Genomic DNA, 27,454 nt, shown 5'->3' on the forward strand with positions numbered 1-27,454 from the left:
TAAGCCATCAGTGGCACATGGCAGCTTTTGTCCCCTCTGCTTCAAGATGAGTTTGGTAGTGTGGGGATCTAAGCAGAGAAGATAGGACCTGTCAGTACCCCCATTTTCAGTTCATCTCTGACACCCCCTCCCTTAACCCAAACAAACTTATCTCTCTTCTGCTGAACTGGAGGAACATAGTAAGTCCCCCTTAGTATGGATTCATAGCCAGTGAAGATGTCTGCTATATAATCATCCAAACACATCCACTTGCATTTTCTCATTTGGTCCCTGCAAGCACACGGCCAGATCATCTTGCCCAATTTTTGATGAGGGATGGAATTGGGGAGAGTAAATGCCATGTTCAGGGTCACAGACTTGACAAATAATGAGCAAGCTGCCTTGATCCCATCCTGTTGCTCAAAATGCTCAAAATCTTGTCTTTCCCCCCTTATATTGTCTTTCCCCCCCCTTATATTGTCCATGATGATGAGGTCTCACCCTGGAGTCCCAGCTCTATGACCTACTTCTTCAGTAGCCTCTGTCTCAACTGTCAGATGGGGAAATGATCATAAAATGCCTCCCCATCAGGGTACCTGGGACCGTAATGAGGAGAAAGATGATACCTACAAAAATCCCAAGCAGTTGTGAGCGCAGACCAGAAGCTCAGGAATTATTCCTTGGCCTCTCTACAGCTTGATGTGACCACCAGGAAAACTGATGTTGTACTTAAACGCAGTCTCCATAATGTACCGTGCAAATGTGAGTCACCAAGACGGTGGCCCCGGGATCCATTTTTGTCTAAGGATCCCCCCTTTCTCCTGGAACTCCAAGTTTGAAGCATGCACTTTTATTCATACCAACAGAACTGACTGCACAAAGCGAGACACTTAGCAACCCAGCAAATTCAGCCCGCGACGGGGCTGTCAGCACTTACCAGGAGAGTGGAGAAATGTCTGGGTCTGAAGAAGCAGCCAGCTCTCCCTGACAGTCTGGACTTAAATAAATTGTATTTTCTGGCTGGGGGTGATAAGGCGTAAACTTGAAGCGTGTGTTATACTTACCCGTCATTATGCCCCGAAATCGGGAGGGAGAGTTCTATCTTGTCCCAAGTTTGGAGCAAAATCGCACTGTGTGTAAATAGCTCTCAGGCTTTTGATGTTGAACAGAGAGGAATATAATCCTCTCGGAAAAGCCAGGCAGGAGCGGGGCTGAGCAGCGCAGACAGGGAAGCTGGAGCGGCGCCTGGCTGCCCAGCCCCTTCTAATGCCCCCACAAGGTAAACTGTCTTCATACCTGAAAGGATTATGTCCTCTAATACTTTCAAGGAGGAGCAAGCAAAAAATGCTTAAATACAATTAAGTGTGAAGCTGAGAAAACCAAGGCAGAGAAAGGGAGGAAAGAGTTGCTGAACAAGATACCAGGTTGAGCTCCCCACCAACAGCAGAGGCAAGGCCCGCCAGCACCAAAGGGCTCCTCCCAGAGGTGGGCAAGAGAACGACAGGGGAGAGCAGCCTTTTGGAGCCCATTCATTTATTTGTGCAACAGAATAAAGATAGTTCCTGCCTTCTCAGTCTTGTGGAAGACGTGTCCACAAACAATCAAGTGATAACCATCTAGTTACACACTTTGATATGTATCATTAAGGGGAAATACAGGAGGTGTGAGTTTGTCAAACTAGAAGCCCCAATTTAAATGGCGCCTAGGAGCAGGGGCTCAGGGTGGTCAAGTGAGACTTCTGGGGAAGTGGTATTGTGATCAAGTTGGCTTAAAAGTGTGGGGAAAACAGTAAGGCAGAAGAAATGGCCCGTGGGACTGTCCTGCTGCACTTTCCAGGGCCAAAGACGCACCATATTGGAAGCAGGTGAAAGAGAAAAGGAGGCGAGATGGAACCACACAGGGCCCAGTGCGTACTTGGGACTTTATCCTAAATGCACTAGGAAGCCAGCGAAGGCTTTAGGCCTCTTTCTGGTGGTCTGTACTTAGGCCATCTCTCAGACCGGGTTGCAGTCACTCCCAGCTCCCCGCTCCACCACTCTGATTTTCATTACACCAAGCTCTTTTTTACATAAGTGCCCCAGGATCTGGCCCCAAGAGGAGAAAGCAGGAAAAAGGATACTGACACCCAGGATGAGCACCAAGCCTGGCAAGGAGAAAGTTAAGGGTGGAGAGAGCGTCTCTATCACTCCCACCACCAAGACGTAGCTCTTCCTCCCCCGTAGGAAAAGTCTTCAATCCATGACACTTCAGTGCCCAACAAGGAGCAGACAGTCCGTGATGTACTGAAGGCAGCCAGCTCCTGCATCCTCCCTCTCTTCTTGTAGAGGGGAAAACTGAGGGAGGCTAATCAAAAAGAAGCAGTCGGTATCCCAGAAGGACACTTCCTTCCTGCATAACCTTGGGCTAGTCATGTCCTCTCTCCCAGGTCACTGTTTCCCTACCTGTGAGGTCAGGTGAGGGCACAAGATGATCTCTAATACTCCTTTCAATGATCACATTTTATTATCCTCGGATGCTCAGGAAGGGTCAATATCTTTTTCAATACCACACAGTCCATCTGTGGCCAGGCAAGGATCACGACTGATGAGTAAATACCACATTCTAACCCCAGCCAAATGGTCTGAAGTTCAAGTACCAAAAATGGGAGTTAGGTGAGGGGTTAGACTTTGCAATTGTCTAGGACTAAGCTGAAATGAACTCCTTACAGATCTCTTCTTATGCATCGGAAATTAATATTACAAATAGTTATATTGAGTGTGTCGGCAGAGAGAAGCTCTATCAAAGCACCCTGGAAGTCACTCCAGATGTGGTCGACCCCTTGCAGTGGATGTATAAGTATAAAGTGCTCTTATCTGTTCATTACAGTGGTCCCCCAGAGCATGTCTCCAGGGGACAATTTCATTAGCCAAGTTCAGTTGTTATATGCAGTGGGGATGATAAAGCTCAGTTCTTTGCAAAATCACATCCCAGCTGTCCTCCCTCACCATGAAGCTGAGCAAGTAAGGGCTGGCTGTCCTGAAATAGTGCAGCTGGCTAGGGACTCAGAGCCATTATATATCATGAAGAAAAATATGAAATCTAGTGTTTTGCTGGCCTTCCTATAGGTTCTGAATGTAGACTGTAAGGCTTGTGCTTCTTTGCTGTCCTTGCACAGAGGAGCACATGCATATGAATATTTATTGATGGGAAAAGTAAGGCAGAGAGGGAACAGCATATGGCTCAGAAATATCCCAACGAAAGAGACCCAGGACAGCACACCAAGAAAAAGTCCATGTGTTAGAAACAGACAGATGTGGACAGACATTTAATAGCTGTGTGGCCTTAGGCAAGTCACTTAACCTCTCTGGGCTTTGATTTCACCTCTGCACAGTAGGAGCAGCACCACCACCCATGGTCATGGTTGCAAAGTTAAATGAGACAACATAGCCAAATGTCTAACACAGTGCTTGGCACATAGTAGAAACCTCTCTCCTTCCATCTAGCTACTAGGATCTGCATGAGAAATGCAGCCTCCAGTGCTCAGACCCACTATTTACCAGCCCTTACACTGAAGGACAAGAATCTAAATGGCAGGAGGGGACAGAGCAATGGAGCATGGTCAGGGAGGCAGCCTGGTCCAAATCTCAGTGGCTGCAAGAATCCAATACAGTTGGCCTGGCTCTCTTCCAGCCAATTTGCCTGATGTAATTTGGCTTTAGCGCAAGGTTCCAAAGCAGTTATGTAATCATAATAGTCATAGTTTTTGTCGAAAGCTTTTATTGTTGAAACACTTTTGCATGTATTACCTCAGTTGATCCTCTCAATAACCTTCAGAAGTAGCTAAGACAAAGACTAGAAACCCCATTTTAGAGATGGAAAAATTGAGCCCTGGAGAGTTTATTTGAGTCCTCCAAAATCACAGGACTAATGATTGGCAACATCAACTTGAACAAGAATTTCTCTCAGCATTCCTTGTTCCGGGCTTTTTCTGTACCATCACATTGCCTCTTTGTGATCATGCTTTCATCAAGAAAAAGTGTACTGAGCACCAGTACTGTGTGCCAGTCAATGTATATGTGCCGGAATTCAGAAGTGAAAGGCAGGGGTGAGCTCAAGAGAGATACAAGAATAACTAGTTCTTCAGTGCCATGTGATGGTGCCTAGCAGAGGAGCAAGGGGAACAGTGAGGAGGGTTATAACCCCACTGGTTCCCCACTTAGACCTCTGGAAGCCTCTGGAAGGCTTCCTGGAGAAGATGCGTCAATCCAGTCTGGGAGAACAGCTAGAATTTTCCTGGGCAGAGAACTAGTTTGTCCAGGCAGGAAGAGGAACAAGAGGAGTTTTAGACAGCTGACAGAAAACCACAAGTGTGTGAACCAGCAGCATATTTGGGGGTGCTGCAAGTTGTTCTGGCCCCACTCACTCATTCACTCACCATATACTTCTGGAGCACCCCTGTGCCAGCCAATGTGCTAGTCACTAAAGATAGAGACCTCAGTTAACAAGCCGGTGAACTTCCTGAACCCTTGGAACTTATGTTCTAGTCAGTCTCAGAAAATCTAATGGGAAACAGGAGGGTGGAGTGGGCAGGGCATACCAGAGAAGGTTGGTTGTAAATGATCTGGATTTTAAGGGGGTTGGGAAGCCCTGAAGGATTTTAAGCACAGGATTGACAAGATCAGCTTTGCATTTCAGAACAGGTGTGCTGCAGTTAACTTAGAGAATGGGCGGGAGAATCAAGAAACCCAGCTAGGAAACAGCAGCAGCCCAAGCAAGAAATGGCTTGGTCCTAAGTTACCACAGTACAGATGAAAAAAGGGTAAATCAGGTCAGATGTTGAGACTGTGCTGCAGGTCTTGCTAGTCAATTGGACTTGAAGACTGACAACCACTCTGAGGGTGGCAGAGTCCCTCAGCAGGTGGTGATGCTGTTCCCTGGGCCAGGAGTACAATTAGCAGGTGGGCTGAGAAGATGAGGGAGATGTTCCCACTGGGGTCTGCTGGGTGTTGGGGGTCTGCAGCATCCCTGAGGTCATACTTTTCATGCAGTGGAATTACTGTGTCTGGAGCCCAGGAGAAAGCTTGCAGGTGGAGGTACGGATTGGAGGGTCAGGTTCTCATAGATGATGTTTCACATCTAGAAGTAGACAGGACCGCTTACGGTGGGTGTAGAGAGGGAAGGGGACCCAGATCTTGTTGCAACACACCCCAAGGGGTGTCCAGATTTGTTCTTTGATGCCAGAATACACTTGGTGAATTCAGGCCTTCAGCCATTATGAGGTTTCATTGGTCTCCAAGATGGATTCCTTGTAACGAGCTGGGGGACACTGGCCTGATGCTGGACCTCTGGGCCCTCACCAATCTCTGGAGCCCTGTCTGAAGTCACTCATGTGCTTCTCTCTTTTTCTCTTCTCCCCTTCAGGTGTTTACAAAATATGGGAAGTGTTACATGTTTAACTCAGGCGAGGATGGCAAACCTCTGCTCACCACGGTGAAGGGGGGGACAGGCAACGGGCTGGAGATCATGCTGGACATTCAGCAAGATGAGTACCTGCCCATCTGGGGAGAGACAGGTGAGCTGGGCACAGGGGCTGGGCAGTGGAGGATGGCGGAGGGGTGCGGTACTCTGAAAGACAGCTTTGGCTCAGGTGGGATGTCTTGGCCCGCCCTGTGAAGGCCTGATCTTATCAAGGCATTGGTGCCTGCCAATGAGTGCTAAGAATGTCCCTGGCGTGGGCTGTGATGCTTTGGATTTCCTTGGATTTCTTGGTGGGAAAGGGACAGATGATGGGAAAATCGGGAAGGACAGGAAGGTAGGGAGCTGGAGGGGAGGTGTTGGGAAGGAGTCATGGAGGAAGGTTTGAATTAACATGTATAGTTGGGCAGGGGAGTGGCTTGGTTTCAGAAGAGGAAGGGATAGGCCAGCTCCTTTCTGTCCCAGACATCTTAAATGTCCCAACCCAGCTAGGAGGCCCAGTGAGAGGAAAGCAGATTCTTCCCGTGGGGGGCCAGTGACAGATCAGTGAAGGGTTGGAAAAACAAAGGCCATATACTGGGGTGGGGGAGGCTGGCGCCCTACCTGCATGAGCCCCTGCGTAGCCTGTGTGCACAGGCCCCAAAGCTTAGCTCATGCATTCATTTATTCAACAAATTATTCATTAGCCACTGTCTCAGGCTATGCAGCAAAGTAAGAACAATAAAGTGATAAAGTCTGAGTCCTTGATCATAGCCTAGAGGAGGAGACATTGATCAAAGAGCAGTGTAACATGTGTCTAGTGCTGTGGCCGGACAGGGGCGGAAGATTGAAGAAAAGCATTGCAGTTCATGGGGTATCTGAGCAGGGTCTTGAGATGATCCTGGAAAATATACATGGGACTACATAGGGTACAGGAAGACAAGACAGAGGAGAAGGTGATGTGATGAAAGAAGCAGAGATTGATATAAACCTCGGAATGTCAACAGCCTCTAGAATTTCACCAGTGGAGAAAGTAAAGAGATGCCCAAGAGGGGGACCATCAATGCAAAGGGGACCCCAAGTAAGACTGATGCTGTCTTCAGATGAGCCAAGGGTGGTGTCAGAAGGGAAAGGGCAGAGGAAGAGAAGATTCCAGGAGGAGGGAGAGCCCAGGCCCTAGGGTTGGCACCGAAGAGGGGGTGGAGGCCAAGCAGCCCAGTCCCATGTCTTGCAGCCCCTACCTCATGACTCCTGTCGCCAATCCCTCCCATTCTGAGGTCTACCCCTCACACGCCTTGACCTTCCTGGCTCCTGAGGCAGCCATGGCTTCCTTACCAGGGACGACTGACTGCAGCCTCCCAGCACTGTCCTTCCTGTCTGGCAACACTCGCTTGAGCGCCCTGATGGGGAGAGGTGAGCATGGCCATTTACCTTGCATTATGGTTAGTCCTCCTGCTCCTTCAACTGAAAAGTAAAATGGCCATCACACGTGTCATTGCAATAATGCCTCTGGCAGCTCACCTCAGGCTCCGGGGCCCTCAAGCTCCATTAGCCGCTTGCTGAGGAGACGCTTAGTTGATTCCATTCACTTTCCTAAATTCAAGGCCCCTCCTTTCTAACCCTAGATGCAAACAAATGAAAGCTTGTGTTAGTTCCCAATTCTGACATTCCTAAGAGTGGCCCAAGGGCCTGTTTTTCCAGAACATTCCTGATGCCAGCCTGTGTCCTGGGACCATGACACCTGTAGGCAACCTTTGGTCTTAGGAGCTGTGTCTTGGTCCCCAAAGAAAGACCTTGCCTTGTGGACACCAGAACATCCTTGCTTATCAAATCACTGTGGACAAGAAGAAAAATCAGGCAATGAATGCATCTTGGAGACCCCAGACCCCAGGCCTGACCAGAAGTTAATTATGCCCTTCCATAGAAATGTTGGGTTTCCCAGTTTGTTATCTTGATTCAGGAGTGCAAACATATGTATATACACAGAGAGATTCACACTCACGTTACCAGGCACCCCCGTCATAGACCTCTTTACACAGCAGAGCTCTGGCCTTGGGTCAGAGCACTGGCCATTGATGGAAGGGGCTCCAGCCCCCAGCCCTAGCTCGGGGGATCTTCACTCTGCCTCTTCTGAGGTCATTTATTCCAGCAAATCAACTCCATTCCCCTGAGAGGGGAGAACTGACAGTCTAGCAGGAATCAGAGAGACACTAAAGTCTCAGTCAATTAATGGCCAAGCCAGGACTCTGCTGCCCTGAGCCTCTGGGCCCCCATTCGGCCCTAGTGGACCTTGAGCAGTACCAATTCAGGGCAAATCTGTGATCATGATTAAGGGTCTGCTGTGTGCCCAACATCACAGGGCATTGTCAGAGATGCTGAAGACCCGAGACAAGGACCTGCCTTTTGGTAGCTTATCATCTTATCAGGAGGCCAGACTCCACAGAACCCACAGGAGAGCTCTAGTCTCACTCCACCCAGGAGCCTGAGCTACCTCTCAATCGCAGACCAGCACTTTCCATTTAGACCGTTTCCCCTAAGGTTGTATAGATGGAGACACAGGCTGAGAGAAGAAGGTGGGCTTTCAAACACAGCGAGGGCCAGAACAAACTGGTTAAAGAAACTAATGGGTGCTCGGCAATAGAACTTTCTGCAGTGATGGAGATACTGTCTACCTGAGTGGTCCAGTACAGCTAGCCACCTGTGGCTAACAGGCATTGAAATGACCAGTAGAAATGAGGAACTGAATTGTTATATCTTTTCATTTTCATTCATTTAAATTGCACCAGAAGCTGGTGGCTGCCATATTGGAGAGCACAACTTTAAGTTGCTCTGGTTGGCTTCTGGGTCTTTGCCTCTGCTGCCACCTCCCACTGTCCCTTGGTGCTATGATAGTCTTCATTCCAGACCTTCCCCTCACCACAACCTGGAGTGGTGAGAATTCCTTATCCCATTTGCCAAGGAAAGAGGATGACATTAGGTGACTTCCCCCAGGACACTTAGCCAGGACTCCTGAGCCCTTATACCTGGGGTTTCTCCACATTACCTTTCTTTAGGCCACAAAGGCACTGAGCAGTAAGCAGCATCTTGGAGACTCTGGGTAACTCAAAGCCACCTGTTTCTTGGGCAGTGAGCCCTTTGTAGGTAGGATTGAGGTTTACACACCTGCCAAAGGATGAGCTGTGGGCTCTGGAGCGTGAAAGTCACTTGTGGGGAGGTCACCTGAGGAGACACAGCCATGTCCCACTGCCTAGGCACTGCTCCCAAGGTCCATGGGCACATCAGGCCTAGGCCCATGTGGTCCTCAGGAGGACATTCCAGACTTGTCTAGCTTTGTGGCCCCACAGATGCCATCTTGTTTCCTTGGCATTCTTGCCTCCTCTCAACCCCCCGAGAAAGGAGTCCAAGACCTTACAGAAGATATTTGGGAGATGGTGAAGAAAAAGGAATTCAAATATGACTGCTGGGGGGCGGGGGGCTTGATGACAGACTGCACATTGAGTCCCCAGCTCTTCCTTTACTAATGGTGTGACTGAGGACCTGTGAATGTGCCTCAATTTCTTTATCTGTAAAATAGAGGCCAATAAAGCAAACAAAACCTGTCCAATTTACGGAATGACTGAAGGGATAGAATGTATGTTCTGTGTAAACTGTGCACAGTTGAAGGATGATAATATTGACCAGTAGATCGGGGAGCATAGTCAAGCTTTCCCAGAGGCAGAAAATATTCCAAACATCCCATCCCTATGAAGGGTGTCCTAAGGCACCCAACATCAGAGGGTTCTGTTCTGCTCGAAGAAGGCACTGGGACATTCTTGCCTGTGCAGTTATGGACAGCTTCATCTCTCAGGATGCAGTAAGGGAACCCTCATTTGGGTGTAATTCTAACTGACAAGAGTTTTTGGCACCAACAAATGAATTTGGAAAAACCCAGACCTACAGGCTTAATGAGTAAAGGGTGACGACAAAATTTACCAGAAACATCCTTTCCTCAGGGCTGACTAGACCTCACACCAGGATGCCCCATGGTCAAACATCTGTGTGTGGGACATCCTGGAAATATGCCATTTTCTAGCAGGCAGGCTCAGTCACACGTAAACCTAGAGAGTGTGTCCAAAAATGGGTGCTATAAAATATCAGGAGTTTGGGATATTACATGTTCCAAGAATAAAAAGGATCTTGGGGATGCCTGGGTGGACAAAGTCTGGTACATTTATTCATGGCAGAGATTCTTTATATGCTACATCATGAATCTCCATGAGAGGAATGTGGCATGCAGCCTTTATTTCCAAAGTGCTTTTGACCATGGAAACCTTCTTTTTTCATAGAGGAGCTCACAAAATAGAAAAAAGGGACAGGAAAGCTGTCCTAGGCTATAGAAGTGCAGATCTCATGGCCAGCATTTTCTAAAGGAAATTAAATTGAAGGCCGGTAGGAGGTTGTTAAAAATGAAACTGTGTAGATGTCTCTGAGTAACTTCAAAGATAAAAGAAATAGGCAGTGGGTTATTTAGGTTGCTTGTGAGCAAACTGGATTCAAACAAGCTGAGGCATAAAAGGAATTGTGTTGCCCTTGGAATCCGAGGCAAGATCCAACAACCAAACAGCAGGACTGCAAGGATGCAGTGTCAGAAACAGCAGAGCCCAGGACCCCGCCCCTCACGTCTTGGGCCCTTCTCTGCCTCTCCTCTCTTGGAGTCACTTTCATTCTCTCTCACTGGAGACAGGCTGTTTCCACACATAGGTGTTTTCACACATGGTTCCCAGTAGTTTTCTATTTTACACATCCTATCACCAGCAAGATACCATTTGAGTCTCTCACTGATGTCCTATTAAAAAAAACAAAACAGAAAAGGGAATCATTGGCCCAGTTCAGTCTGGTGCCCGAGAAGATGAGTGAGTTTGTGGAAGTGATATAGGGCACTAAAACTGGCCAAGGACACTGCCCAAATAATTTACCGGTCACTGAGTTTTTCACCCACATGCACAATTGCACGATTACTCAGGCTCAGAGAAAAACAACAATGGGATTTATTTAACAAACCAGGGAATAACAAAGAGTTACTGAGACCAAAAATGGCCATTTACCTCACCCAAAGCAGTGTCCAGTGTTTTTCAGTCCTAAACAAAAGCAGCTAAGATGGCACCTTCCCACACAGCGCTCCGCTCCCAAATAATAGTTCACATGTCCAAGATGGCATCTTTTGGCATCTTCCTGCCTCTGCTGACATGAAGCACATGGCAATCAGACTCTAGACCAGGTTCCAACTCACAAAGACAACAGAAGACACAACAGGAGATGCTCCCAGAGCTGCTGGGATGCCCCAGCACAGCACCAGACAAGCAACACTCAAAACAGCATCTGCAGTGGCTGAACAAACCAACAAACAGCCACACTCACAGCTCAGTGAGGCACTCGGCTCAGCTCCGGGTCTTCGCCTTCTCTGTCAGGCTGTAACAGCAGCGAAACCAGGAACAGTTTCAGTTGCTAGGCTACTTACAAAGCCTCCGAACTTTTCCTCTCTGAGGTTGGCTGCTGGAGACCTCCATCTTCAGAGGCCCACAACAGCCTTCTGGAAGATCAGCATGGTGGAAGCCAAAATCCGCTGACCCCAAATGCAGAATCCCAACCTCTGAACCCCAAAATGCTGAATCCCAAAGACTAAATTAATCAACGCCCCATTCTGCAGTCCCATCTATTTCTTAACAGTCACTCCACCCCAAAATGCAATATTTTTTAGCATTTTCCCCAGAGCTCTTTATCCTCACCAACAACCCCCTCCAGGAGGCACCACCTGTAACAGTCTGTGGCTTCAGGCACTGATTACAGAATACCCTGAGGAGCTGGGGTTGGTGACTGCTGGGAAGGAGTTCCCAAGATAGTCCCAGGAACCGTTATACCAAGAGAAGCTTGGATGATGGTGAGGGAGAGGGCTGGGGTGAGTGGTATCTGAAGTAACCAGATTGGGTACACCAGGTGCTCCCTAGTGAGCTCCACTTCTAAACTGTGTAGCTCAAAGGTTGGAAAGACCACAAATAGGTCCCTCTCTTTCTAGTCTGTTTTTCCTTCTGTCCCTCACTCTCCCCAATGCAAAACGCACTTTTTAATCCCTCTTGATTTCTCCAAACCCTAGTGTTGGAGAGAGGTCGATTGGCTATATTTTTGAGTAAAGGAATTGTGTTGAGAGTGTAAGCTCTAATCGAGGTAAATAACTGGCACTTAGCCTCTGCCCCAACTCATCAGCTCCTACTGTCCCCTTGTTCACCAGACTCTCACCACACTGGCCTCCCTTCTGCTTCTAGGACACTCCAGGAGCACTCTAACTCTAGGACACCTGCATTCTTCATCCCCTCTGCCTAGAATTCTCTTTGCTCCAACATCCATGTGGCCCATTGCCTCGCCTCCATTGAGTCTTTGCTCAAATAATAGCTTCTCAATGAAGCCCTACCCTGACTGTCCTATTTAAATTTACACCTTAGTCCCTCTCCTCATTCCTCTTTATTGCTCTGCTTGACTTTTGTACTTGACATGTGTCACCTTCAAGTTTACCATGTGATTTACTGTTTTAATATTTTGTAGTCCATCCCTTTCCACTGAAATATATACTCCACTAAGAGATGAGGGATCTTGGGCCATCTGGGTCACTGATATATATACACCAGGATAATCAGTACTCATTGATATATTCGTTGAGAAAGAAAAAAATGTTGTAATTTTAGACGGTGATGGATTAGGGTGAAGGAGGAAATAATATCTAATGAGAAGCTACTATGTGCTATGAATCCTCCCAGTTACACAGTTAGCAGATATCACAATCCCCACTGGAGATAAAGAAACTGAGACCCAGAGAATCTGAGTAAGCTTCCCAAGGACACACATCTCGTTAAGCAGCTACACCAAGCTTAAAACCCACTTGTGAGCCCAAATCAATGCTCCTTCCATTATATTCCTTTAATGTTCAAAATGTGATTATAAAGGCACTGCCATGAAAATAGCTCAGTGAAAAAAAAAGTTTCCGTTGACATTTCTGGAGAGAGAATGGCATATAATGATAGGTCTGTTGTAATTCTCCTTTTCTATTTTTTCCTCTTTTTTTTAATAGCAGAATTCTTGTATTGAACGAAAGCTTTAGCACAGCCCCAACATAAAAAGCAGATCCAGGTAGAGCTGCTCTGTTGTAACTGAAAATGAAGTCCCCAGTTTGCTTTCTCCTTGCTCTCCTTGCTCCCTATGGCCAACTCTGTGGCATCCCTAGGGAACCCAATATGAAAACCCCTGGATGTGAGACTGATGTTATTGGGATGAAACCCATGCTGATTGATTTTATGGCTGTGTACACCCCAGAGACAAACTGTAAGCATCTCTCCCCCTTCTTCTGGGATGGTCAAAGGAGCCCTGGAAGTGCCTGCAGAGCTGCAGAGCCTTGGGGAGGTAGACAGTCTAGACTTCTGGCTAAAGGTGTCAGATCAAACATAAGTGCTTACAAGAGGCTCCCTCCCCAAGGTGCGTCGAAATGGCAATCAAAAAAAAAAAAAAAAAAGACTTTTAAGTAAAAACCCACAGGACAAAGAGGATGAAAGACAATGGTAGACATCAGCAGATTTGGGGAAGATGGAACATAAATGGGTGAGTGGTACTAACTTGGTAGCAGAGACAGGCTGAAAGATAAAGGTTTGCCCAGGCAAGGCCCACTGATGCCCAACAGTCTCACCACGGAACCCCTAGGAAGGGTCAGATACTGACCCTTTAGTTCCAGAGAGGGAACTAAAACTAGGAGGATTAGTTAAAAGTCTGTAAAAGTAGCCATTGGGCCCCCCTAGTTTTCCTCTCATAGCCAAAAGCAGAGAGACAACTATCTTTCCCTGCCCCTGTAGAAGATAAGATTGAAACAGCTAGATTCTGGGTTTGGGAAGATCATGCAGAGCTGAGGCTGCGAATGAGAGCCTGTAGAGAAAACAGGGAGATGAGGTGAAATTCTAATTACTGAATCGTGAGACCCTCCCCCAACCCAGGTCAGGCTAATCTATCCCACTCTCCCCAAGCCAAAGTTTGGGGGAGTCCCTTCCTGGAGAAGCTGACAAACTCAAGAGAAAAGATCATTATGGAATGAGAGTCAGGAGTCCCTAAACAAAATGGCCTAGTTAGATTTCCCTCAAGTGAAGTCCTTTGAGGTAAGTCCTCCCACATGTAAGAAATGACTATACAACCTTTAAGTACCTCTTAACTATGAGTGGACAATCAAAAAGCCAGCCATTTGAGGGAAGCCGCTAACAGGAAAGGAACCAAAACAAACGAGCAAAAAAGAAAACCAGGAAAATAGAGATAAGTTAAGGGCACAAGATCTAGATAGAGCAGACTAGGGTCTGGGTTTAAATCTCGGCTGTGTGACCTTGGAAAAGTTATTAACCTCTCTGGGTCATCACCTCTAAAATGAGGATAGTATTATTATCTACTCTGTAAGTTTAAAATGAGTTATTTGTCGAGTGCTCACAAAAATGCCAGAATAATATTAGGCTCTATGTAAGTGTTTGATAATTTTTTTTAAATGTAGGGAGCAGATGGGAACATCAAACCACTTTAATTAAAATTCTTAACAGATAAGAGATAGTGCATCCATAAACACAAACATAGGATGCTATTTAAAAGGAACATTCATAGAAGAGGCAGGGGTGGAGGTGAGAGAACACCTAGGAATTAAAAATATGATTGCAAACATTTTAAAAATCCATAGAAGTGTTGAAATAGAGGAAATCTCCTGAAAATCAAAGCACATAGACAAACAGAAATGGATAGTGGCAGAGAAAAAAATCATGAAAATGAGTGGGTAAATCCAGGAAATCCAAAACTCTGCTCCTGGAGAGTGGAGAGAAGGGAGAAAAGGACTTTGCCAAAGAAATAATAAATGTCAAAAATTCTCAGCTGAAGCACAGGAGTTTCCACACTGAGAAATTCCCCATTCCTGTCTGCAGTAAATGGCATCTTGCATCAGCAAGATGCAGCCTTGAGAAATTCAGGCTAACAGAGATCAAGAGAAGTCCTTTAAAGTTTCTGGAGAGAAAAAACAAGTCACATATTTCAGATCTAGAATGACCTGGACTTCTCAATCCACTCATTTGAAGCCAGAACACAAAACTACAAGGGTTAAGGCAGGGAGAATCTTTTCTAGGATAGACTTCTATACGAGCAAGCTACAAATAGTATGGAAAGGTAGAATTTGGATTCAAATACATTCTATATGTACGGATTGGTGAGAACATTTAAGTTTTTACTCCTTTAGCAAATTTTAATTATACTCTGCAGTGTCATCAGCTGAAGTCACCACATTACCCATTAGAGCCTCTTATTCATTTTATCACTAAAAGTCTGTACCTTTTACCAGCCTTTCCCTATTGCGCCCCCAGCTACTGCCAACCTCTTCTCTAGTCTCTGTTTCTACAAGTTTGACCTTTTTTGACATTTCATGATAGATACCTAGCAAGTCAAGTAAATCATTAAACAAAGGAAAAACAAAATAGTTCCACAATAAGAGAAAAAAATCATTGTATACTGCCAGGTTGAGGTGTGGGCAATATTTCCATAGTCGTATTTCTAGGAAGGATGGATATTGACTTAACAAAAATGCCATCTAACTCTATCAGAGGGTGAAAGAAAGATGAAATTCAGTAGATAATAGCTAAACTTTTTGAAAATCAAAAATGCCAAGTGCTTGATGTCCCTGGAAAAATGAAAGTAAATAGAAGAAGCAGCTGAGTGGTTGCCCTGACAAGGCTGGGGACACAGAGTGAAATGCTGTTTTTCATTCAAAATCTCGCAGTATAGTGTCTTTTTAAATTATGTCCATCTATTGCTTAGATACAAATGAAAATCAAATTAAAAATTATTGTAAATTTCCCATGCAGCTGGAAGGCCTGAGCATCTATAAGGGGAAGCACGTTTCCTGCCCCCATGACAAAGGGGACATAGTAAGAGTAGATGTGGGTGGTTGCTATGGTTTCGCTGACATCTCTGCTCCCAGAAAAAAAAAAAAAACTCCTGTTATGGTGCCCAGGCCTGGGGACGTGCCCGGAAGGAGAGGAGCAGGCTCTGGCCTGAATTCTGAGAGTCCAGAGCATAAGATTACCCAGCAGACAGCTGGCTTACTGAGCTCACCTCAGAATGAGTCTTGTGCTGGAATAGGGGTCTCCCCAGGTGTATGCAGAATCTGGAGAAATGAAGCCATAAATTAGAAGCCCCATTGGAGGCAGCTGTCCATTAAGCCACCAGAAAAGTCCTGATTTTTATCATTCTGAGAAGACCTGTTTAGTGTGCATGCTAAGTGCTGTGTGGAAAATAGCTGTGTTCTCCTCACAGCTCCCAACTGCCAGCCAGACAGTGGGCTGAGGGGACCATCTAAGAAGTGGGTGAAGCAGACCCACCTGCAAACTCATGTCCCCCTGTTCAGCAAATCAAAACTGAGCACCTACTGTATGCCAGGCACACAGGGATGAACAGCCCAGTCCAGGTTTTCAGAGAGTTCCCCAGCTCCTTTAATAGTAGGTAGAAATTCAGTTGATCCCACAGCTTTCATGTCAAGTGCCCAAAGGGTGCCAGGCACTTGCAGTCTGGTCAGGAGACACAAGCAAACGTCATCAAGCGCTATGACAGAGGAGTAGATAGAGCACAAAGGAAGGAGAGTCATGCCTGGAAGGGAGGATAAGGGTATCTTTGTGGAGACTTCAGAAAGTAGATAACCTTTGGTCCTAGTCTCAGGCCATTTGCCAGGTTGCTGGTCCATGTGTGGGAGTCTTGAGGAGGCAAGATCCCAAGCAGAGAGAGGGGAATCATAAGCAAAGGCCAAGAACAGCCTGGGGTGTCCTGGGGTAGCCAAATCTGAGGTTAAGAGCTGGGCTGGAGTGGCGGGCAGAGGCCAGATCTCCTGGGCCTGATGTGTGCTGCTAACGGGCAGATGTGCCTCAAGCCACATGACCCAAAGTGCGGTCCTCTCACCTGCAGAGGCAGCATGCCCGGGCTTGTTAGAAGAGCAGAATCTAGGTCCAAATCCAAATTAGCATTGGGACAGGATATCCTGGGCACTCACTTTCAAGGGCAAGCGCCTCTGACCTAGACCACGGTTTCCCACCACCGGGAAATAAAGGCTGCCTTTTTAAACGTCCAGATATTTCTCAGACCTCCATGTAACATCTGTCGTACTTTTCATACTCATTGATTGCCAACTCTTCGATAACCAAAAGGCGTTGTGACTTCAATAATGCTTTGAATGATTTTGAATTCTATAATCACATCACAATCTATAGACACGCTCTGTTCCGCCACCAGTATGTGTAAACAGAATTTTTATAAATAGACTCTTAATCATCTACCAGCTTCCCCTCTAATTTCAGAGACATGGCACTTCCCGATGACTTTTCAAGGGTGGCATCTCCTGCACGCTAGTCACCCCATCAACCTCCTTAGCAAGCAATTTATAACCTCGGAGCCTGAATGCATGAGGGAAACTCATTATTTAAGAATCCTTGGAATGTATCTTTTTGTAATGAGACCAGACCCAACTCCACCCTGTGCCTCCACTAATGTATGTTTTGTAAATATTCAGTTTAACAGGAATGTGTAAATAGTAGCCACAATCTCTGTTGTGTTAACGGTCTCCTCCCCGCTGCCCTTCAAGTCACAGTATATAGAGTGCTTGGGCTATGTTCCCTCCTCCTAGCCTCTTATACTCTTGTCACTTCAGCAGGGCAGTGCTAATCATTTTCCATATTAACCCATGTGATAAGCAAGTCCCCATGGCTAAGCGACTATCCCATGATCTCAATGCTGGACTTGAACCCTTCTCTTCTGATTTGATCTCTGGTTCTTTCTACCAAGAGCTATTGTTTCTTGAAAAATGAAAACAGGAAGAGAAAGAAGACACAAAGGTTGCTTTGGGTAACATTCTTTTTTTAATTATTTTTTTAATTTTATATATTTTTTACATCATTTTTCATTTTTGCACAATGTATGCATTTTCATCTTGGTTATAGTCCCCATACAATTCTCATTCTTCCTTGTTTTGATCCTACTCCCTCTTCCCCCCTCCCCCGGTAGTATGTCTCTGGTTTATAGTTGCCTATTGATTTTGATTTTTACTGTATTATAATTAGTCTTTTTTCTGGTCCCTTATTTAGGTTTTCTAAATTCCTGCTATGAGTGAGGCCATCTGGTATTTTTCTTTTTCTTTCTGGCTTATTTTGCTGAGCATGATCCCTTCCAGCTCCACCCATGTTGCTGCAAATTGCATGAGTTTATCTTTTTTGATTGCTGAGTAATATTCCATTGTGTAAAATGGGCAGAAGAGCTAAAAAGAAACTTCTCCAAAAAGGAAATGCAAATGACCAACAGGCATATGAAAAATTGTTCAACATCAATTGTAATCAGGGAAATGCAAATCGAAACTACAATGAGATACCATCTTACACCAGAGAGAATGGCACATATTAAAAAAACTAGCAACAACAAATGTTGGGGAGGATGTGGAGAAAAAGGAACTTTCCTGCATTGCTGGTGGGAGTGCAAACTGGTCCAATCACTATGGAAAGCTGCGTGGAGATTCCTCAACCTGCTAAAGATGGAGCTTCCATATGATCCAGCAATTCCACTCCTAGGTATTTACCCAGAGGACACAGAAACATTAATTCAAAAGGGCATCTGCACCCCTATGTTTATAGTAGCACTCTTTACAATAACTAAGCTATGGAAACAACCCAAATACCCAATAATAGATGACTGGATCAAGAAGATGTGGTACATATACACAATGGAATATTACTCAGCTTTGAGTAACATTCTGCTCAACAGAGGGCAACAGGCTTGAGCTGCTGCTAGTGTCAGGGCTTTTGAAATGCTGCTGTGCTTTGAGGCTCTGCAGGAGGGTTCTGGGCTTTCCAGCCTTCCAGAACTCTGTGGCCACTTGATTCCATGCCTGGTTTGTTGGTGAGTGCACTCTGCTCCATCCCTTTGCCACCCTGACCAGATGCACTTGCAGCCCATCTGGTATGGGGGCCCAGTATTAATTTTTTTTCCTCCAGAAGTTTGCCTAGTCTCAAAATGTCACCTGCGAGCAATCAAGTGTGAGCACACCCGTCTCTGACACAGTGGGGATTTTCTCACCTAGGTGTCCTGCTTATCTGGGCCAATCTGTCAGGGGCAGCGCAGAGAGGGAGAACAAGACACACATTGCCCAATTTTAGCGAGGCAGAGGCAGTGATTTATGGATTCTTTGTGCTGTCTTTAGAAAATTCAGCCTCTTCTGATTTGATGTGTGTACTAAACAGCCATGGCTATTTTTCTTTTAAAAAAAGGCTTTTTTAAAAATGTCTGTTTTTCAGGAAATTAAAATAAGAGACATGTGCATAATCTCCAGTTTATAGAATTTTAGAACTTAAAACAACCTGAGAGATCAGCTCCACCCTCATTGTAACAAAGAAGAAACTAAGTCTCAGAGACGCGATGTAACCTGCCTGCAGCTATTGAGCCACAGACTGGGAGTCAAGCCAGGTTTTGTGATTTCAGTCTATGTTTCGCTAGATACTCTTCCCTGCGCCTTCTCCCTGAGTTCCACCTTGGGTCTCCTTGGATTTTTGACACTTCTCTGTGCAAGCTAAGAAAATGTACAGGACCAAGATGGCACCCTGTTTGGATGACCATCCAAACAGCACTTGTCAGGCCCATTCTACCAGGGCTTTTGAGGACTAGGACTGAGTCTCTGGCCCCTATCATTGTCACTATCACACACTGTGAGCTTTCCCCTGAACTCACAGGTGAGAGAACTATACAAGCTGCAAAATAAACTATTGTTTCGTGTCCATCCTAGCTTGGAACCTTATTGGCTTGTCATCTGGGGCCATTCTTCCTCTAGCTGACTGACAAAGGGCAATCATAACACCAGCCGAGTCCCTTTGAGGGTTGCCACAGACAGACTTTGCTGCCCGTACCCAGCACCCATGAATTCTGGCCTCATGTCCCTACACTGCCTTCCACTATCTGCTACTCACCATCTGCAGCCTTGGGACTGTGGCAGAAAGGCCTGACTGTGGCAGAAAGGCCTCACCCAGCGGGTCTGTGTGGGCCCAGCATGACCACAAATTCACTGTGAGACCCAAACAAATTCATCTCCCTCTAGCATCTCCGTGGCTCATCTATAAAACCAGGGGGGAGGGATTCTGTGCCTCCCAGCTCAGCCATGCAGTTTTGTTCATTTCAGTAAGAATTTATTGATCATGCCAGGCATTAAGCATATAAAGGTAAATAAAACATTCACCTGGTCCCCAAGGGGTATCTGATCTTGGTGGAAAGAAAGAGTCACAATCAAGGGTTGAAATGGAAAGTGCCAGATGTTGGGGTACCCAGTGGAGGGAGGCTTCCAGGAGCTGATGCCAGTGACACAGTGTGGTGAAGGGTCAGCCCAGGTGAAAGGAATAGCATGAGGCAAGAGGGATGCGAGAAAGCAATGATCCAGTTGCATTTTGCAGAAAGCCAGAAACACTGAATGAATTGATGGTAGCACTACAAATTAGCGAGTCTTGCTTAAGCACCAGACGTTGTGCTACGTTTTCTATGCCATATTTCATTTAAGCTTCACAATAACCCTGTGAAGAAAGATCCATTCTTAATTTCAACCTGATTCTGCAGATTTTGCAGAAAAATGAGAACCAAAGAGATTAAACAACTTGCCAAGGTTCAACTTGACTGCCCCCTGTTTGCCTCCCAAGCCCCAAGCCTTTATCCTAGACTCTCTGGTTCTGACCCACCGAGTGGAAGCCTCCTGCATTTCTACCTCTCTCAGAATACCTGGCTGTGGAGTATTCTATACCTGGGTGGAAGTCCTGCCCATCTCAGCTACACCTTGAGGTAGGGAGGTAGGTCTCCCAGGAACCCACAGGCCACAATGGCAGTTGGCTACTCAGAGCCCTTTGACACAGAATCCTGGCCAGGCCAAGTGCCCCAATAAGTGCACCTGGCTCATGAGCAAGACTTCAGATACAAAGACACAGCAGGGTCAGCTCTACTGGGAAAGGTTCACATGGAAACACTCTGGTGGCCATAATCTGCATCTCCAGATCCTTAAAGGGTGGTCCAATGGAGGAAGGGGTGCAGCTAGGACCAGGGGCTGGTGAGGTCTATAAGCAGGCAGTTTTTGACTCAATATAAAAATGAACTTTGAAATCCTTGGGCTGCCCTGGCGGGTACTGAGATCTCCACTCCTAAGAGCACAACGGTGTTGCAGTGCAGCCCCCTACTTAGCTCTCAGAGGCTAGGTAGTCGGTGCCCTTGGGGTGGCGGCTGTAGAAATCAGGATTCCAACAGGAAATCCACAGCACCCACAGACTAGGTGATACAGGGAAAGCTTAACAAAGGACTACATACTACGCTGTGGGCAAGACTTAAGGAGAACAATACGAGATGGTGCTGTGTCCTGGAACCAGGGGCAGGGGGAGCCATCACCATCCCAAGGGAAACAGAGGGAGCAGCATGAAGTTGCAATATGGTGAGCTCTCCCCACCCCCATCCCAGGCGTGACCTTGCACAGTGACACACGGCTGACCCACAGTGACCCAGCAGAGAGTGGAGAGACGGAACGCACCAGCCTGAGTTTCCTTTCTCCTCCACTTTGCTGCGTGGGCCCACTACTGACCGAACCCATTCAGAAACCAGAGGGCAAGGGAGCCCATCGGTCGAGTCTACAGGGGCTGCAGCTCCAGGGCAGAGAGCAGAGTGGGAAAGGTTGGCGAAGGGTCGACAAACAGAAGCTGTCATCCACAGAGCTGCCCCCGCCGTGTGACTGGCCTCCCTCCCACCCTCTCCTCTCAAGCCGTCTCTCCTAGCCACTGTTATAAAGTCACTTTCATTCAGTACCAGATTGCTTTGTAGCAATACATCCCTGCCTTAGCCCAGAAAATTCCTCCGGCTTTTCAGACATGCTCCCCTTCCTACTTCGCTCCAGTGTTTATTTCCTCAGCGCGTTTCCTGTAATTTGCAAAGATTAAAGATTTAAGCTTCTTTTATTGCGATGTACTTTCCCGGCCCCATTATGCATTCTGCCCATCGCTCCCATCTCCTCCCGCAGAGCTCCCAAATCTTTTCTGCACACGCAGAAATCGCTCCACAGGTAGACCCCACTTTGTGTCAGCCGTGGCCATGCTCCTGAACAGTGCCAGGAGGACCCAGCTTCCTCAGGCTGGACCTGTTTCCCCACCTCCTCCTGATCCACCCTCACCTTTGGCATGAAACGGTCTGGGTTTTGGCTTCCCAGTTAACACGGACACCTGACACCATGTGTAGTAACTTCCCCTTTCCCTGCGCTTTCTCCAATTCTCTGGAGCTTTGAATCTTGGCACTCATGATGTGTAAACAAATCATTCACTGTACTAGGGTCTGCTCTCTTTGAAGCAACTCTGTTGAATTATCAACATTTCGTGGAGAGATGGAGATCAGGATATGAATAATGCTGTCCAGCACCCATCTGTGTTGTCACACAGGACTCCATTTTCAGAGGGGACAACTCTTGGCTTAAGACTCTGCTATGGCTGTTGGACCCAAAAATTTGGGTGGGTGGTCCCACTTATTGTTACTGTTGCTGCTGTTTTATGTGCAGTCCACCTGCCTCTCAGCAGATGAGACCCAAGGCCTGCTGGTGTTTCCCAGTGTCCAGCCAGAACCTGGGCAGACTCACACCAGCCAAAGAGCAGCAGAGGACAAGCTCCTCAAGGACGCCTCCTCACTCATATGAGGAGCTCCATTCTCTTCCAGGTGCTGTGCTGCGGGCTTTCCTGGATATGACAACGAAAGAGTGTCCCCTTCTTCAGCCCCCAATCAGAGCTGTGAACCAAGTATCTGCTCACAGGAAATGAACCACACCCTAGTGGAGAAGGAGAGTGATTTGGAACTCAGGAAACTGGTGTTTAGTCCCTGCTGTGCTCTTCACTTGTTCTGTGACCTTGGGCAAGTCACTTCCATCTCTGGATTAGATTGTTGCTTGACCTCAGAGAACCTATAACAGAATCCCTGGAAATGCAGATTCTTGGGCTCTACCCAAAGGGACTGAATCAGAATGTCCAAGGTGGACACCTGGCATGGTCACACAAGGCATCCTATGTGGTTTCAATGCGCACGGTGTCGGAGCCTCGGCGTTATGTAGTCTGAGCCTCTCGCTCTGCTAGTCTGCACTTGATAACTTCAGTCCCTAAAGTGGGCCTTGCTATTGCCCTGACAGCAGCCCTGTCCAGGAGACAGAGGAGACTGCGTGTGGGCATGGGGCCAGGGCCAAAGGCAGGCTGTTGCTCACTGTCAGTCAGAGAATCATCCACAGAGGGGACCCCAGGTCAGTTCCATAGAAAAAGAGACACAGACTCTACCTGGAGATACAGGAATAAGAGCTACTGTGGGAAATGCAGTGCCAGGGAAGATCTGAGGCCACAGTCATGGCTACAATGAATGCGCACAGTCCTGCTGTTCGGAACCATCCAGATCAGCCAGGGCCTGCATACCAGACACCCACAGGAGTCCCCCAAATAGGACAGCCAGGTATGGTGTCTTCACCACCCCACGTGCTCTGCAGAACTGGGATCTGCTCACAGCTGACTTTGTACAACTATGCTGTCCAATGCAGCTATTTAAATTTAAGTTTAATTAATTAAAAAAAAATACACCAAGCAAACAAGCCAAAAAAGAAAGTAAATTTGTGAGGTGATGGATGTGTTAATTAACTCAGCAGGGAGCCCCTCTCACTATGTAGACGTATATCAAATCATCATGTTACATGCTTTAAATATCTTTCCACTTTATTTGTCAATTACTCCTCTATAAAACTAGGGGAAATAAATTAATTAATTAAAAATTCACATCCCCAGTTACATTAGTCACACATATCTGTGGCTGCCATGTTAGCATGGGGCAGGGCACGTTAGCGTGTGGCAGGAAGTTCTGCTGGACAGTGGTGTTCTAAAGGAAGCAGAAACCTTGCCCCTCACTTTCTTCCACTCATGTCCATCTAAAGATACGAGATTACTGTAGGCTTTTACTCTGCCCCAGCCACGGCTGCTTCTGGAATGAACACTTCCGAACCCTAAGCCTGTCTGATCAGCCTCAGGCCTGGCCTCTGCTTTGCAGTATTTCTAACAGAAAGCCTTCATTTTTCATTTCTCCCTGTAAGCCACGTGACCCTCCTTCGAGCCTGTCTTACTGCCTCTCAGGTTTCTTACGCTCAGTTACAGGGCAGGCACACAGCTTCATCTAGATCTGGAAAACAAGTTCTGACATCTCTCCCATTTCACCCCCCACTGCTCACTGAACAGGCGTTGTTGGGTTCATTCAGGCACAGGCCCTGTAATCCCAGCATCACTCTGCATCTCCCACCCCCCCACCCTGACCTCCCAGCCTGTTCTTCCTTTGGGGCTCCTCCACGTCTCCTTGACCTCGCCTCTCCTGGACAAACTTCAGAAAACAGCCACTGAAAGCTGAGCCCTCCACCCTCTCCTTTCTGTGCAGTCCTCCCTCTCACATGGCCCCCCTTCCACCTCCACCTGTGGCCCAGGCCCTGGGCATGGCCACGAGCGCTGGGCTGAATCAGTGCATTCTCGTCCTCAAGGCAGTCACTGTCGAGGGGAGAGAGACCCAAACACAGGCACACAACACAGGACCACGGCTCCCTGGGCAAATAAGGGAAAAGAGATTGCACCACATCCCTCTGGTGGAGGGAAGGAGGGTGTGTTCATGCCTGGGGACTCTTCCACTCCAGGAAGACATACATGAAAGGACCCCTGGCCCATGGCTCTCCTGCCAAAACCCTGTGTCAGTCACGAGACTCTTTCTAGACTATGGAATGTTGGGAGCCTGCTGCCCTGAAGGGAGCTGGAGTTTTTGGACAATGCTTGTTTACTCTTCATGCAGAGTTCCAGGATGTTAGAAGTTCTGCAAACAGAACTTCTTCCCAGAATTGACTCCTGTTCTCTGAGGATGTCCTGGCTTGTGCGCATGTTCCCTGCAAACTAGAAAAGCTTATTTTCAGCAGTAACTTTTTAATCTGTATCAGCATAAACACAATTGCGTGCTATTTTCTTGTTCCTTTGTTCATATCTTTAATAAAAGCTTGGGCTGGGAGCGTGAAAGGCAGAGCTGCTCTCGATGGCCCTCTCCCCAGCCTCCCCCTGCTGCAAATTCATTCAGACTCTGAGTCTTCATTAATGGCAGAAAACTTCATCCATCGGCTGCCCTGTCTGCGGCAGTGGAAGTCCCACTCTCCTCCCCTGTGGCCCTACATGCCTACTAACCTTCCTTTCCGTGTGCCCCCAACCTTGAAATTCTCACCAGCTCTGATGCTTCCCAGGTCTTGGTAACTGGCCCCAGGTTGTCCATGGGCCCTGCCCATTCCAGTGCCTGGGCCAGCTTCCTTCTCATCTTTTCCTTCTGTGCCAGCATCAGTGTGTGTCCCCAAACTCTCCCAAGACTGTGGCTCCAGTGCTGACACATCCCTCTCTCCCTGTCCGCCAACTTCTATTTCTCCCCCTCCTCCATCTTCCCTCATGCCCACATCTACCCAGTCTCTGCTTCTGGAACATTCTTTGATTTGGACTCTAGACTGACCTTGCCCATTAATGAGTAAGTGAGGTCTGAGTTACAAATCTCTCCCTGGTTCATTCAACAAGCATTTCCTGAGTGTCTGCCGTATGCCTGGTCTTCTGCAGGACCTTTAAGATGCAGAAGAAAAGCCCAGCCTGTGGCCTAATGGGAGAAAAGCCAGATAAAGGATTATCACATGATGTGGTGGAGGCTCCATCAGGCATAAGTGAAGGGCAAAAGGAGTTGCCTTGGGCGGGACTGGGGCCTGACTCTTCAGTGATGAGTGGGGTTAGAGTCAGATGGACCAGCAGAAAGACATTCCAAGCAGAAGAAGCATGTGCATCTGTGCAGAGCAGGGACCAGAAGGAAGAAATCTGGGCAGCCCTAGAGGCTTTTCCCTCAGGTAGCATGAAGCAGAGGATACCCAGGGCAAGATTAGAACCAGATACGATTTAAGAGTCTGGATTCTTCTATATAAGAAGGAAAGAACTATGCAGGTTTACAGTTTGAAAAGTTCTTTCTGCAGGCTATCTGGAAAGAAGAGAGGAAAAAGAAAAGGTGGAAATACCCCATAGGTGCATTAGCCACCGATTTGGAGTGCCAACATAAAGGAAGAGCTAAGCTCTGCAGCCCCGCCTCTTCTACCACACTTGCCTTCTCCACTATCAAGGGCCATTTGTCCTGCTGAAGAATAAAAATAAGCTTCTCATTGCTAAGCCCCTGCAGGTCCAAGGGGGCAGGCCCTGCATTGTACGTGGCGTCTGGGCAAGCCCTATATTTCTATTCCTGCTGCTGCGTCATTGTGTTTTCCTCCAGCCCTCCTCACATGCACCTCATGGCCCAGTGAAGAAGTTAGCAAATAACACAAAGGTGCTTGACTCACGTCATAATCCCATTCTTTCATTTTGGAGATTGACGCAAGGAGTTGATTTTATGGACCTGATTAGTCTCCACTTGGTGCTATGAGAGATTACCACAAAAGCAGCGCTTCAAACAACACAAATATATTATGTTGCAGTTCTAGAGGGCTGAAGTCAAAATGGGTTTCAGGGGGATAAATAAAATCAAGGTGTTGGCAGGGCTGCATTCCTTCTGGAGGCTCTAGGGGAAAATCCATCCTCTCGTGTTTTCCAGCTTCTAGAAGCTGCCTACATCCCTGGGCTAATGGCTCCTGCCTCCATCTTCAAAGCAGCAGAGCATCCATCCTCTCTCTGACTGATCCTCCATCCTCCCTCTTGTAAGACCCCTGTGGTAACAATGGACTACCTGGAAAACCAAGAACAATCTCTCTCGCTCGAGAGCCCTCCTTACACCTGCAGTGTCCCATTTGCCACGTAACATAAATGTTCACAGTTTCCAGGGATAAAGGAGCATTATTCTGCCTATCTAGTGTCCCTTTGAGCTTTCAATCCCAGAACCCTAAGAGCATCTGTTGTATCTGACCCATGGCTCTGTCCATCTTTGTTCTTTCAGAGGAAACCACGTTTGAAGCAGGAGTGAAAGTTCAGATCCACAGCCAGTCTGAGCCACCTTTCATCCAAGAGCTGGGCTTTGGGGTGGCTCCAGGCTTCCAGACGTTCGTGGCCACGCAGGAGCAGAGGGTAAGTTTTGTGGCTTCCTGAATAGGTGGTCCTTGACCTAGCCCTGCACCTGCAGGTTTGAGAAGTGGGATTCTCACTCAGGGAGGCTCTGGATCCACCCAGGAGGCAGTGCAGGGCTGGCTCAGTAAAGGGATTCACCCTGAAATTGGAGGAAAATAGCAGCTAACCTCTGTAGCCCAATTCTCCTGAGTCACCTGTCATCTCCTAAAACTGGGTGTGAGGAAACCCAGCTTATTTTCTTCTCCACCATATCAGTTTTATTTTTTCAGAAATTCAGGGGGAAAGTTTTTCAGGGGGAGGGAGGGAACAACATATGCTAAGAGAAGCTGCTAACCAGGGTTTGAGGTTTCAGTGGTTGTGTTAATGCAATTAGCAAAGAGTCTCTAAGTATGCTCCCTGGTAAGTGGCCAGCAAAAAGGAAAAATGATGGGGCATCGCTCTCCTATAAGAAATTAAGTGGAGCGAACCCCTTGTGGGGGTTTCTTGCACACTGTTCTGATTTGACACCTGGGAAGGGACACCCCCTCCCAATGGCCAGCACTGCTGCTCAGCAATGCCAGCGAGGAGAGGAAGGACTGACACAGCCTCTTGTCTGACATGGATTTCACATCTTAAAAGGGAGACCTTCCAAATTCTCAATTGAGGGGACTAGGGAAAAGACCTGCAGAAACTTTCTTTCTCTCATCTCCTGGTTGCCTAGAATAAAAGTTGGACAGGCTCTGCTTCTGAAGTAGTCCTAAACCAGATCGTGGAAGGCTATTTGCTCCTGGGGCACAGAGCAAGGGCACTGAGTGGCGGGAGGCTGGGTGGGAAGTCAGTGCCAAGGACTTCTAAGAACACTGAAGTCTCTC

General features: G+C 47.2%; 1 protein-coding gene across 2 annotated transcripts in view; it reads left to right on the plus strand.

Moving 5' to 3' along the window:
* Nucleotides 1-27,454, plus strand: part of ASIC2 (acid sensing ion channel subunit 2) — a gene marked incomplete at both ends in the record, with an annotated part of 1,051,485 nt that overhangs the window by 965,482 nt on the left and 58,549 nt on the right. For both annotated transcript variants that reach the window (XM_084237518.1, XM_084237517.1), the window contains 2 exons: nucleotides 5,380-5,530; nucleotides 26,476-26,603. In XM_084237518.1, the coding sequence (XP_084093644.1) occupies nucleotides 5,380-5,530; nucleotides 26,476-26,603 (279 nt within the window). The remainder of the gene's footprint in view (nucleotides 1-5,379; nucleotides 5,531-26,475; nucleotides 26,604-27,454) is intronic.

Source organism: Talpa europaea (assembly GCF_964194135.1).
Source record: "Talpa europaea genome assembly, chromosome: 7".
In the NCBI taxonomy this organism is placed as follows: Eukaryota; Metazoa; Chordata; class Mammalia; order Eulipotyphla; family Talpidae; genus Talpa; species Talpa europaea.